The sequence below is a fragment of the Phlebotomus argentipes genome, unplaced genomic scaffold (assembly GCF_947086385.1).
Source record: "Phlebotomus argentipes unplaced genomic scaffold, Phlebotomus argentipes genome assembly scaffold_18, whole genome shotgun sequence".
Taxonomy (NCBI): domain Eukaryota; kingdom Metazoa; phylum Arthropoda; class Insecta; order Diptera; family Psychodidae; genus Phlebotomus; species Phlebotomus argentipes.
Window position 1 is genome coordinate 15,308,190 of NW_026776177.1, and position 12,393 is coordinate 15,320,582.

At 39.8% G+C, this 12,393-nt stretch overlaps 2 protein-coding genes across 3 annotated transcripts; both read right to left on the reverse strand.

Annotated features, from left to right (window-relative positions):
- Positions 1-3,836: 3,836 nt before the first annotated feature.
- LOC132259434 (uncharacterized) lies at positions 3,837-9,117 on the reverse strand. Of its 2 annotated transcripts, none has more exons than XM_059757070.1 (5): positions 8,966-9,117; positions 6,454-7,366; positions 4,979-5,699; positions 4,743-4,915; positions 3,837-4,339 (listed from the first exon to the last, which is right to left on the reverse strand). In XM_059757070.1, the coding sequence occupies exons 2-5, from the start codon at positions 7,318-7,320 to the stop codon at positions 3,902-3,904; spliced, it is 2,199 nt and encodes a 732-aa protein (XP_059613053.1). In that variant the 5' UTR covers positions 7,321-7,366; positions 8,966-9,117; the 3' UTR covers positions 3,837-3,901. The 2 variants fall into 2 exon arrangements, with proteins under 2 accessions (XP_059613053.1, XP_059613054.1); XM_059757071.1 differs by lacking the exon at positions 8,966-9,117 and adding an exon at positions 7,471-7,657.
- A 1,418-nt stretch (positions 9,118-10,535) lies between these two features.
- LOC132259230 (calcium and integrin-binding family member 2) lies at positions 10,536-12,229 on the reverse strand. The gene is made up of 3 exons (XM_059756787.1): positions 12,179-12,229; positions 11,820-12,120; positions 10,536-11,759 (listed from the first exon to the last, which is right to left on the reverse strand). Exons 1-3 carry the CDS (start codon positions 12,227-12,229, stop codon positions 11,542-11,544), a joined length of 570 nt encoding a protein of 189 aa, XP_059612770.1. The 3' UTR covers positions 10,536-11,541.
- Between the last annotated feature and the right edge of the window lie 164 nt (positions 12,230-12,393).

Here is a 12,393-nt window from a genome sequence, read left to right on the forward strand (position 1 = left end):
ACTCTCAAAATCGTAATGGCAATTAAAGCGTATTGCGAGAATTCAACGACGAAAGCTATATGAAATCCATTAATTATACACCAACTATATACATGTGTGTAATTTAACGTTCGCAGGCTATTATTAAAATTGATAGATGCACTTTGGCAAAATGAAAATGATTCCATATGGCGCACAGATTGTGTGAGTTACGAGATTTTTAGCACTTATCGTTTGATTGCTGTAATGAAAGTAAAGCTCAATTTGTCGCTGACTGAAGGACTTAAATTGGGACATAATCACAAAAGCTCACTGTGACAACAGGAACATTATTTTTTCCCTTTCATCGCATCTGCCGATTAATTAACAAAAATACAATACAATCTGAAACTCTTTGAAACATATCATGAAACATATGATGACCTTCTTTTCCAGGAAACTTTAAGCATCTATAAATGCTGATTATGATGTCAATTTCCCTTCATTTGTGCAATGTTATTCAATGCAATGTGAACAGAAAAGAGCATTCAAGAATATTTCAAATTGCAACTGGTTGTCGAATTTTCACATTTATCTTCCAAAACGACGATGTTAAAATTGAAATCCACAAAAGTGTTTTATGAAAGGGTGAATTTCAGGAGTGAAGAAGATTTCAAAAATTCATGGAATAACTCGCAAAATGCTGCATTCATTGTTACTTTTGTATCTATCGAAGAATAGGAATTCGGCATTCTGACAGTGAGTTGAGTAATAAATCCCAGAGCAAGCATTGCACATAGACTTCAGATTGAGACTTGGGGCATTCTATAGAAGTGCTTACTTTTGGAATTCTTTTTCATCTAAATGGCCATCTTTTCACAAAACAGAGATTTCCTTCCTCACACTTTTCATGAAATCTTCTTTTAAGTAACGTACAAATGTAGAAAGAACGAGAAATTCATTTTGAAATACATACATTCGTGTGTGTCTATAGACATCAAGGCAGATATGGAGTGAAAAAAGTGAAATAGTTTCGCACAAGATGTGTGCATAGAAGAAATTTGTATGTAGTAACAAAAATCACACCATAGAATGGCAGAAGTTATATTTACCTTTCTTACATCTGCATTTAAGTCTTATACATAGCGTTTTATTTCACAGTTCTTTAACTTTCAGGAGCTTTTTGAAGTATTCTTTCAAGCCAAAGCTTTTGTGTTTCAATTGTATCCCTTATTTACATACTACGTATTACAAAAGTTTTGGGTCTCAGTCTTGCTTGTCTTGCTTGCATATGAGATTTTTCTGCATATCATTTATATCTTCGCATCAGAAGACTGTGCTCTGAACATACGTAGTCTGAAAAGTTGATAAAAGAGTTACAAATTTAATAAAAACTATACTTTTCAGACGAGAATCTGCTGCAGCTTTTTTTTACTACAATTTATACTATCATGATTGTGGCACAATTAAACTATTAATTAAGTTATGCTGCCAATAAAGGCAGCCGTTGAAGCGTGAAGGAGACACAAAAGCGATAATCGATAATTAATTTCTAATTAATTTTCAGGACGGGGAATTTTAGTGATTTCATATTGGTAAATATCTGGCCCTAATTTATTATGGCTTTGCCATGCTGTTTTCAATTTGTGTGCGGCGCAGATAATTTATCATGGCAATAATTCAAAATATCGTCATCTTCAAATGCGATCATTTTTGCCCACATTTCATTTTATGTAGTTCAGAGTTGAAATATAACAATATTATTACAAATTTCTATTGAAAATTTAATAATCCACAAATGATTGATTTATTTGTTATTATTTTCTATGTCAATATTTTTTATCTAGGTAAGGAGAAACAATTGTATTTGTCTGTGAGATATTCAATCTGTTTTGCCAATTACTCCAGAGGCCTTTGACATATCAATTGCGACACATTTTCCAGGAAATACTTGGAAAGAGACGCGTGGGTGATAGATTCACGATAACTCAAATGGAAGAAATGCCATTTAAGGTAATCATCGTTTGGTCGTGCGATTGCGTCTATTGATGGTCTTTTCTCTCTTTTCCTCATGAGAATTTTACTCCCACGTTGATGTGAACTTTTAAATGCTACCTAAGGAAAAACAACTTTAATTTTCTCATACGGAACAAAAAACAATTCGTGGAAAATGGGGAAACTTTAAAGGCACTGGCAGTGAAAATGTTGAAATGAAGTGGTCGTAAATTTGGGAATTTCATTGGCCTAATAATCCTCATCCCGAGTGTGTGAGCTTTTATATTTGGTAGACCCACATGTTCTGGTCGTTTGCTGATATTTTTAACCTTAAACAACATCGCTTAAATAGTTATTTATGCGAGGGACGCACTGTGGATAGGCAATGGTGGGGAAAAGAAGTAATATTTGGGGAGTTTCCGTCTAAACTTGGAAGAGAAAATGGGGAAACTTTGTAGTTTATTGAATTATGAGCACGATGAGCAAACTTTTACGGGAAACTCTAAAAGACTTTACTAATTAACACACTTATTCTCAACTCATTAAATACTCACGTCATAGGTTAAAGATTTATTTGCTTATTCTCCAATGGAGTATAAAGGAAATTACTATCTGCATTGTGTTGCTCATCTCTTGCGTCGAAGAGAGAAAAGTGAGCAAAAAATATCAATATAGAATTCAGAGGCGTACAGCAAGAAAACATCTTTAGAACAATTGGCTTATGTTGGAAAGCTTTTCGGCTGCTAATTACTTTGCACATGGAATTTCAAGAAGCTCTCATCTAAAATGCTGCTTCATCGCCCATTCACCACTCTTAAAGAGTCTCCGAAGCTCATTTTGGCACAGTAATTAATCACTGGAAATAATGTGCAAAATGTTGTTGAAATAAGATAAACGATGTTGTTTCGCATAAAAAAATTTTGTCAATTGCATTCAATAAATATCTATTAAATCATGTAATTTAATTCAAATGTGCATGTGGCCAATTGATATATTCAATGAGAGTAATGAATTGGAAATTTCATGTTCAATTTAATTTTTTATTACAAATAAAATAATCAAATGAAAAACACATAATAATGTAGAGCCAATGTGATTTATCAATGAAGCTTTTCCGAGTGTCGATAGTTTTCAATGGCCAAAATTTCCCCTATTTTAGCAGAGACACAGTATTGAAAAGTTTTCTAGCAGTCGAGAGGGGAATGTGAAAAATTTTATTTTATACCCCCAATGAAAGAGATCCATGGAATAATTACTGATTCAGAAAGAATATTTATTTATTTTAGTTCGTAAAACAACCATCCATGCGTAAAAATCGTTATACAGACTGAACAAATCGTAATGAAAAGCTTTAAATTACAATTTAGCTTGAAAAATGTTATAATTCATGCAAGCAATTAATGTCTCTTCTGCGCATTTCAAATCGTAGAATATGCATTATGTTATTCTCCTTTATCCATAATATTGCACTGGAATTTTATCCTTAAGCTCTATTCTTCGACTTCTTCGAGCGCAAGAAGCGCAATCATTAATTATGATCAACAAACAAACTTCTCTTTTATTAATTTACGTGTTCCCAGTAAAGCTCCTTGAATGCGCTTTATTGAAAGTTCCATGCAGTTTTTCCATTGTCTCGTTAAACTGAAAAAAATTAATACAAAACTCTTTCATCGCAGGAGGTAATTCCACATAAACTGCAATTATTAACAGTGAGAGGCGTCTATTGTCGGGTGCATAAAAGTTAATTGAATCTGAATGACACCCTCAATTGGCTATTTGATTAATGGTGTGATGAAAATGGGACGGAAAGGGTGGCAATCATTGGGAAAGCGAGAATGTTTAATTTGTAACCCAATCAAGTGGTAAAAATATCAATATTGGCGCAATAGCATTTTATTTCCATCTAAATGAAATATGTTTATGTACAGAGACTATTCTAAACGTCTCACTATACAAAGCTCTCGTATTTGCGACAGTGATACACTGTCGATGAATTCAGCACTAATGGGGCTTCCTCTGGCGAATTCTCGCCCCCATCGCGATGGTTCCTCTGGCCCAGACTCTCGTTCAGCTTCCGGCTGAGAAATGATATATCACGCTCAAAATCTCCGGCACTGCTTGTGTTGTGGAGACCAGAAAAAATGGGCACCACATTCTTCCGCAAGATTTCAACGCCCAAACTTGATTCGTTGATGAGATGGGAGAGTGTGTGTAGGATGTTCTTCACAGTCCGTCGCTGAGCCAGGGTTTCGGCTCTTGATGGAAATTTGGTGTAGAAGCGCGAGTGAAAAACGCGACCGAGGAAATTAATAATGGCAGGATTCGATAAATGGTAATGGCACTTCTTGCTCCCTACCATATTTAGAATAACGCTCGTCATTTGCTCCTAAATGAGGATGAGAAAAGCGTAATAGGCATTTAGATATCTGAGATTAGGGAGTAGATGGTTCGATTGACAAGCAGAGTTGGCGGACAAAGAGTATAGATAACGCATAAATTAAGTGAAAACTCTTGGAAAAAACCTACAAATGAAAGATATCACAGAGTAATGGGAAAAATGAATAATTGAAAGTCCTAAAATCAACAAGTTACTTTTAAACTGTTGTTGGTGTTTTTATAAAGTTTTCAGGCTGTGAAGAATTGAGATACTATTTGCATTTCGAGACGTAAAAACGTAGACTGTGACAAAACTTCACTCATAAATTCTCACTCAATTGTCTGTCTACCCGGAAGGAGGAGCATCTCGACCGCCAACTCTGAAGGGAAACTTATTAAATTTCGGTGCTTACGTGTAAAAAGATGGAAACAGCTGGTCCACGACTTTCGATGGCTCTGCGAACTCTCCCAATTGATTCATGGGCCATGAGAGAGTAGATAGATGCGGCTTCTAGGCGAGATAAATTATTCAGACACGCCGTGCAGAGGAGCAGAGTTTGGCAGCATTTTGTCCAGCAAGCGAGATCTGGAAGATTAATGAGGGTAAAGATATGAAAAGTCATTAGACAGAAGTGTGAAGTGCACTAACCAGTAATATTCTCAACCAGGAACTCCAGACATTCTTGCAGATCTCTCAATTTGTGGGTGTCTCCATGCCAAGGAGCAGTAATCTGTGCCAAGACGGACACAGCTTCTCTGAGTTCAGGCTCAGTGCGCTTAACGTCGCGATGACCGATGACTTCCGCTACGATTTCCACTCCCCCTGACTGTTCCAATTGCCGAATAGTGACTTCCGTCGAGCAAACACTGGCCAAAGCTCTGAGAGCCAAAGCCCGGATAGATGGGAAAGCGGACTCCACGACGACCAGCAGCAGCACTCGGACAGTGTCGCAAGCCTCGAAGGCAGGATTTAGAGAGGAAAATCCTCTGTACTCATAGTTGGACAGCATGGAAACCGTCCAGAGATTCGCCCTCAAAATCAGATCATTCCTGCTATCTTCAATGCTCGCCACGATGATCCTTAGCAGTCCCTCGAACACCTTCCTCACAGTGATGAGGACGCATCTCTTCAGCAATTGAATATCCTCGAGCAGAGATTCCAATTCGAAATCATCGATATTTGGCAAGGCTCCTCGCAGATCCGCCACCATGTCACGGTTATTCACGAGGCAATCGCTTAAGTCCTTCACCTCATGTGACACCTTCCGCTCCAGGTAATCAACGAAGGCGGTAACGTTGTCTGCCAGTAATCCCATGGCGTGTGGCAAACTCTCACCTTCACTCCCGGCGCCATTGAGGAGCGTCTCCACCTGCAAAGGGATCAATAAACTCAGTCTCAGCCTTAACTACATTGAGCAAGTGTTCGATTGAAGGAAAAGTTACCCCCAAACTTCGTGTCTGTGCAATTAACTTCAAATTGTGGTCGATATAAGATGCTTGTAAATTCACAAGTTGTAGTTAGAGTTCTCAGAAATGATGCTTCCAATGAAAGGTGTATTAAATTAAAGAGGGCAAGTTTTTATCACGCCCACTGAAGAAGTTCTTGTCAGAGCAAAAAACCTGCGAAATCATTTATCACAATTTTTTGGCTTGCACCTTTTCACGACAATTTCGTATTCATCAATAAAAGTGATTTGTGTACAATTTTGTGTACAAAAAAATGCCTATCATGAATTTATCCCCGACATTTGCGTGAGCAAAAACGTGCAATGCGAAATCTATTGATTTCAAATTCAAAGTGCTCTCCTGACAAAATTCAGCACAAAAAAGGAAAAATTACCTCTGAAATTTTTTTCATACAGCTGGAGAATTTGACAAACGCAAATTACCAGCAATCAAGCCACCAATTCACTTTTCAAGAGTCTTCATTCACTTTGCTTAATTGCACAATTTCACCGATGAATTTACATATATTATTACAAAATGTAATTTGACCCAGACAAAATAATGTCAACATGCGCTGTTTGCATTATAGAATATCGCTAATTAAGCATTCGACTTTAAGAATTAATCTGATTGCAAATTTAATGAAAATGACTAAGCTCTTTTGAGTTCATTTCTCACCTGAATGAAAGTCTTCTCCAGATCCACGGATTTGGCTTGCAAATGCCTAATAAGTCGAGCCGCGAGTGTGGCATTCATCTTCATGGCTTTCGTGACTTCTGCTGCAATGGACTTGCTCTGGAGTGTGGAGAGAACCTCGTGGCAGTACTCCGTGCGGAGGTTCTCCACCCAGTGCTCCACAGATAGGGAGTGTCCCATGAGCAGGGCGCTCTCCTGACTCACATTCATCTCAGGCGGACGCTGGCGAGCGTCGGTGGGGCTGCTATGTGGCGTGGAAGTGCTTCCAGGTGGGAAATTCCTCGGTGATTGACTAGGAGCACTGTGGAGCATATCATCGCCAGGGGATCTGGTGACAGGCGAGAGATATCCGATGAGATTGCGACTGGGTGTCTTCTGAACGATTCTCCCCCTAACGAGGCTACAATTCTTCCTCGTCTTGATGCTGTCACCCTCATCCTCTGACGTTGAGAAGGAGATGCGCCTCATGGGTGGCATTCTGACAGAGCAGTCGACATTCCGCCGAATCACTGTCGGCGGGGTTTTCTTATCACTCTCCGTGGAGGAGGGCGTCCTCGAAAGGTTGATGTGCTCGTTAATCTGCGAATTTACGTCCTTCTTCGGCGTCAACTTGCTCCGTGGGGAATTCTCAGGTGACTCCAGGCAGTTCCTAGTCGATGTGTCGGCATCTGAGAAGCCCGAATCTTGGCTCTTGTGGCTCTGAGGGCTTCCGTGGCGTTCATCCGATGTGTTTGGCGACAAATTGGCGCGCTGCTGATGCGTCAGCATATCATAAATTGACGGTGGCTCACTCGTCCACCACACCTTGCTCTGTGTTCTGTGAAAGCGATTCTTCCCCATATTCTCCATGGCACCCGGAAAACGCGTGTCTGCCCAGAGGTGTTCACTTCACCTGCTGTAAATTTAAAGAGAAAAAAAAACATGATCTTGAGTAAAATACAGCAATTTCTTACATATTCTGCACGAGTGGCAGTGGCAATATTTTCTGTCTCAACTCACAGTGCCACACGAGTCTGGAATTTAAATCAAAAATAGAAGACACACTCCAAAATTCCCCATCACAAATGCCCGGGAATGTTTTGCAAGCCACAATTTCCATACGAGATGAGAATCGAGAAATATTATTCACTCTCGTGGAATTTAACGAGTCATAAGAAGACAAAATTACTCTCAACGCTGCGTGATCAATGAGCATCTGAAAGTGACTAATCAGCCGCTTACTTCCCAGTGAAATTTCACTATAGGACAACTCATTGATTAGCTTCTCGTGCATTTGCAATATGGCTAACAATTGCCCATTCATGTCCCATAAAAGTGCATTGCGTTCGAGAGCTGATTTCTCTATCTGGGAGCCTTTTAAGCTCGCCACGATGCTTCTGCACGTGTTCGCAGAGTCACTTTGAGAGAATCTCATTTGTATTTAATTGTTAAGAGTCATTCAGAAGCTAAGAATTCCAGGAAAACAATAACTCAAGCGACAAAGACGTGTATAAACAAATTATTTATTAGATTTCACTGCGCCTTTGCGAAATGATTAGTCACGAAAAAGCAACTAAAATACTTTCAAAAATGCAGATTGTAGTGACGCCGGTAATTAAATTGACCAGAAAACAGCGTGAATTAGTGAATACATCTTAACCAATAAAATATTTTGACAAGAAATCGCCGCTCATTAGATAAGTGTCTCTCGAGTAATGACTGTCGTAAAAAACATCAAAAAGTTCATTAACCGAGAAACCGTGTGAACCGATCTATTTCCAAAATAAATTGCCGCACAGTCATCAAAAGAAATACAATAATTCACTTCTGCGCAAGATTATATTTCAAATTCATTTCCCTTCCACGAATCATTGACTCACGAGGTGATATCAGAGGCGCTCTTTCAGCTCAAAATTATCATCTCTTCATTGATAGAGAATTAGAATGTAAAACACACGGAGAAAACGACAACATCACTCTGATGGAATCTCGGACACGCTGAGTTAAATAAATTATTATAATTCGACAGTCACAAACATTTTCTGATTGAGACACTCGGCCTAATCCCAGGTGGAAGGTTCTGCTATGAAGCAGGTGAGACATCTCACAAGACACCGACATCGGAATCCGGGTAATTCCGCAAGAAAGAGCGGATTAATCAGAAGAAAGGGTTTAAATTAGCAAAAGATGAAGGTGTCTTTTCTCACATTCTGAACTCACGAGGACAATAGTAGGGAATTTGTTGGATAATTAAATGGAGAGGGTCTGTGTGAATAAGACACTCTAATCAGGACTGAAAATTCTCCAGAAAGACATCAATCTTCCGGAAAGCAGTGAGGAAGGCAAAGCGGTGAGCAAAAAACACTCCCACGAGAAGGGCTTTTCACGTAGATTATGCTTCACATGCGAGAGGGCATAAAAATTGTGGCACGCGTCGATGGTTCCATTCACTGATCACCGGCGAATTGAGCACATCTGGCCACAGATTGGACACTGAAACAACACCAAAACTCACCAATTCGACTTTGAGTTGAGCAGTTTCAATTCTCCAGCATTTCACGGATAATCCACTGTGGCAAGAGGCACTGCGAAAAATTCACACGCGGAAAAAAAGCCACTAAAATAATAAAGGTATATCTTCTGTGCTTCTGCGCGCGCTTCTCACCAAGAACTGCTCGAGCGACACAGAAATCGAACCGGGGAAGCGCGAGTCACTCGTCACAGAACCCCTCCCAATATTTCACAAACCACTCGCCTCAAACTCATATCGCTCCTCACCTTTACGGCTGTATGTGTAATGCAGCCGTTAAAAATGTGCAGAGAAACTCCCTTATCATGCGCCGAACAGGGGACAGATGTGCTGGCGAAGGAACATCAGCCAACATTCTTCACATCTGTTTTCAGCTGCTCCTTTCTCTCGTGCTCATAATTATATTTTTTGAAAAGTCCAACTGCATCGCTTTTCCCAACGCCCATTTTTCACCAGCCATTCCCTCAAGTGCCGCTCATTTCCGCCAAATGGGAGACACATTTGCTGTTTTTGAGTCCCTTGAATCATGACTCTGAGTTAATTTGATGGCAAATATTTGGTTTGCAAAATATGTAATGGTTTCTGATTAAGTTGTTTGATTTCAATGCGTGGTATTTGCCTGGTTTCATTTCAGATGTGCTTCTTGTTAGTTCAAATTTGTATATCTTGGGAATGTTCTTCTGATAAAACATTAGTTATTTTAGTTACTAACCCACACAATGATGACCCAATAGTGGATGAAATTGAGTATAAAATTATCAAGTGAACATAATTGTGTCTTAGATTTTATTTAAATGAGAGAAAATACGATGAAAATCTGTTGGGCTGTTTGTACATTCGCACTTTTATACTCATCACAGAACCTCACATTACTAATTAGAGTCACGCTCAGCTCCGCAGACTTTTGATAGCCCTCCATCGTGATAAGGAGTTTTCGTGTTGGCAGTTCCATTAGGAAAATTCTCTCCTAATGTTCTGAATACACTGGAATACCTTAAGTGAATTTCATTGTTCTTGAAGAAGGAGACAAACTCTCAACGATTTCGGCTATAACGATCGCAAAACCATGGTTTTATCACTGTTTGGCTGTGATATTTCCTCCTTGGCATTTCCTTATCTTCACTATGACTTATACTTGGATTTCTTAAAAATTGGAGCAGACGAATTCTTAATCATCCATTCAAAAGTGATAACATCATGGAGACAGTCTTTAAAACCATCACTAAACGACTTAAAATTTGACTGAATTTTATATGTTTGGCCTAGTTATAATCGTCACCTCATTACAATTCCACAATTCAATCCGTTGACCGATAAAGAAATCATATTATGCAATCAAATGTAGCGTGTCGATGGCGAAGAGTGTAAACACACTGGAGATAATGCAAGAATCAGTGTGAATATGCTGGCGTTTCCATAAAAATTCCCAAATGGGTCGCAATTGTCCGATAAATCCGCAAAAATTGCTATGGCTTTACCGCAACAAAAGACCCATTGGGGAGCATTGAGTGAAGATTTCAGCAGGGCATAAAGAGAGATTTCGAACAATTTCACGTATATATTTATTCTATACTTTTGATGCCTCTCATAATTTCTGATAGCCATTAAGATTTATCAATAATTCCAGGAGAAGGGAAAAGCAAACCGTTTAAGACCTCATTTTTCGTCCTTGATTTCATCACTTTGCTGTTCCCTTGTTGGGCAACATGGCACTAACTGCCGCCACGATATGTTATCGGACGAAGACACACTCTGAGAGCTTCCCGAATGTGATCGATATTGGGAGGAAAAATTGGCCACATCTTTTATCCATGGGAAATGCATGCCAGTGATTCCGTTCTCTGTGTTAAATTATTCACACATCTCTGCAGGTAACCTTCCGGACGGCATCACTCGAGCAGTCGTCAGTGATTCATGTTCCATTCGACCGCTCAATGATAAACACAAGTGGCGATTGGATTCCATAGAAAGATCTAAATATTTCTCACAAATGCGCGTACTTTTTTGTCTCGAGTGTACATAAAAATAGAAAACAAGATTGCTTTGGGATGCACCGTTGAAGCCAGACGCGTGTTAAATGTCTCGCAAGCACAAAACCCATTCGAAGACCCTTTTTTGCCTTCTCGCCTCGCTCTGATGTCCCAGAGGAAATTGAGGAATCTGATAAAAGCGAGGTGCGGGCTTATGGTAAATTCCTCCAAGACGTTTCACAACTAAACCTCCACCCATTTCGCATAACTTATGTAATATCTGTCGCACTTTCTGGGCGGGAAGGGTTGCTGGTGGCACTATAAAAGAATATTTCAGGAGTAGACTCTACTGAACTCACTGAACTCAGCGGACTTGTGGAAATCACGAGGGGACAGTGATTGAATAGGTAGAAAATTGTACATCTGCTCGTGCAATTCAACAAGGGAGGGAAAATTGTAACAACACCACTAGTTCGCCTCTGTCTCTAGCTCGTAGAAACTCAACTGACTTTGGTAACAGAAGCATAGCCAATATTTCAACCACTCGCGGAAAACTGTTCTCACTTGTTGCTGGCGCTCTTTAAATGCTCTTTAAATGCGAATGTGGAAAGTTGTGAGAAAATCTGGCGCTCGCAGGATGACATGCTCAAATTCCAGCTCAGACAGTTTCCCATCACCATCAACATCGGCTTCCTCTATTACCTTATCAGCGATCTGCTGATGCTCCTCGGGAGTCAATTCATTTCGCGTGAGTGCCTTCAGCACACCTTTCAGGTCTGACTGTCCAATAAAGCCATCCTTGTCGAAGTCTGAAAGATAAATTTAACTATATTGATTCATCCAAACCCTGAAATTATGTTGTTTCTCACCGTATATCTTGAAGGCGTAGAATATCTTAATATCTCGTGGCGCTTGTTCGCTGAACACTGATAAGAGATCCAGAAAATCCTCAAAAGTGAGATTTCCTTGGCCATCTCTCGAGAATGCCTCACAAATGTTCTTCCTGAAGGGATTCTCCCTCAATTCTGGCAACTTTTCAATATATTCTCGTGGAATTTTCACCGTTGACGCCTCTCCTTCAGTCATTTGTTTCGGCACGAGATCCGGACGAATGTCCCTAAAGCGTTTATGCACTCTCAATATCTCCTTTCTGGTGAAGAAGGTGCAATCCTGGAAAGATAAACCAAAAGATGGGATAATTGCTGAACATATTCACATACTCACTCACTTGGTAGTCATTGAGTTGCTGGTCAGTGAAGATGGCCACTTTGTTGCCCATCTTTTCTGGCCAAAGGATTGTACAGAAATGACTCTCCGATCATTTCGTAAGCTGACGCACCCTTTAGTCGCTATAGCGACTCATCCACACCTCGTAATCGATTGGAGTCGCATCAGGAAAACGAGGGAGTGCCCATAAAACAGCGAGACAAGGAGTCATTTCTC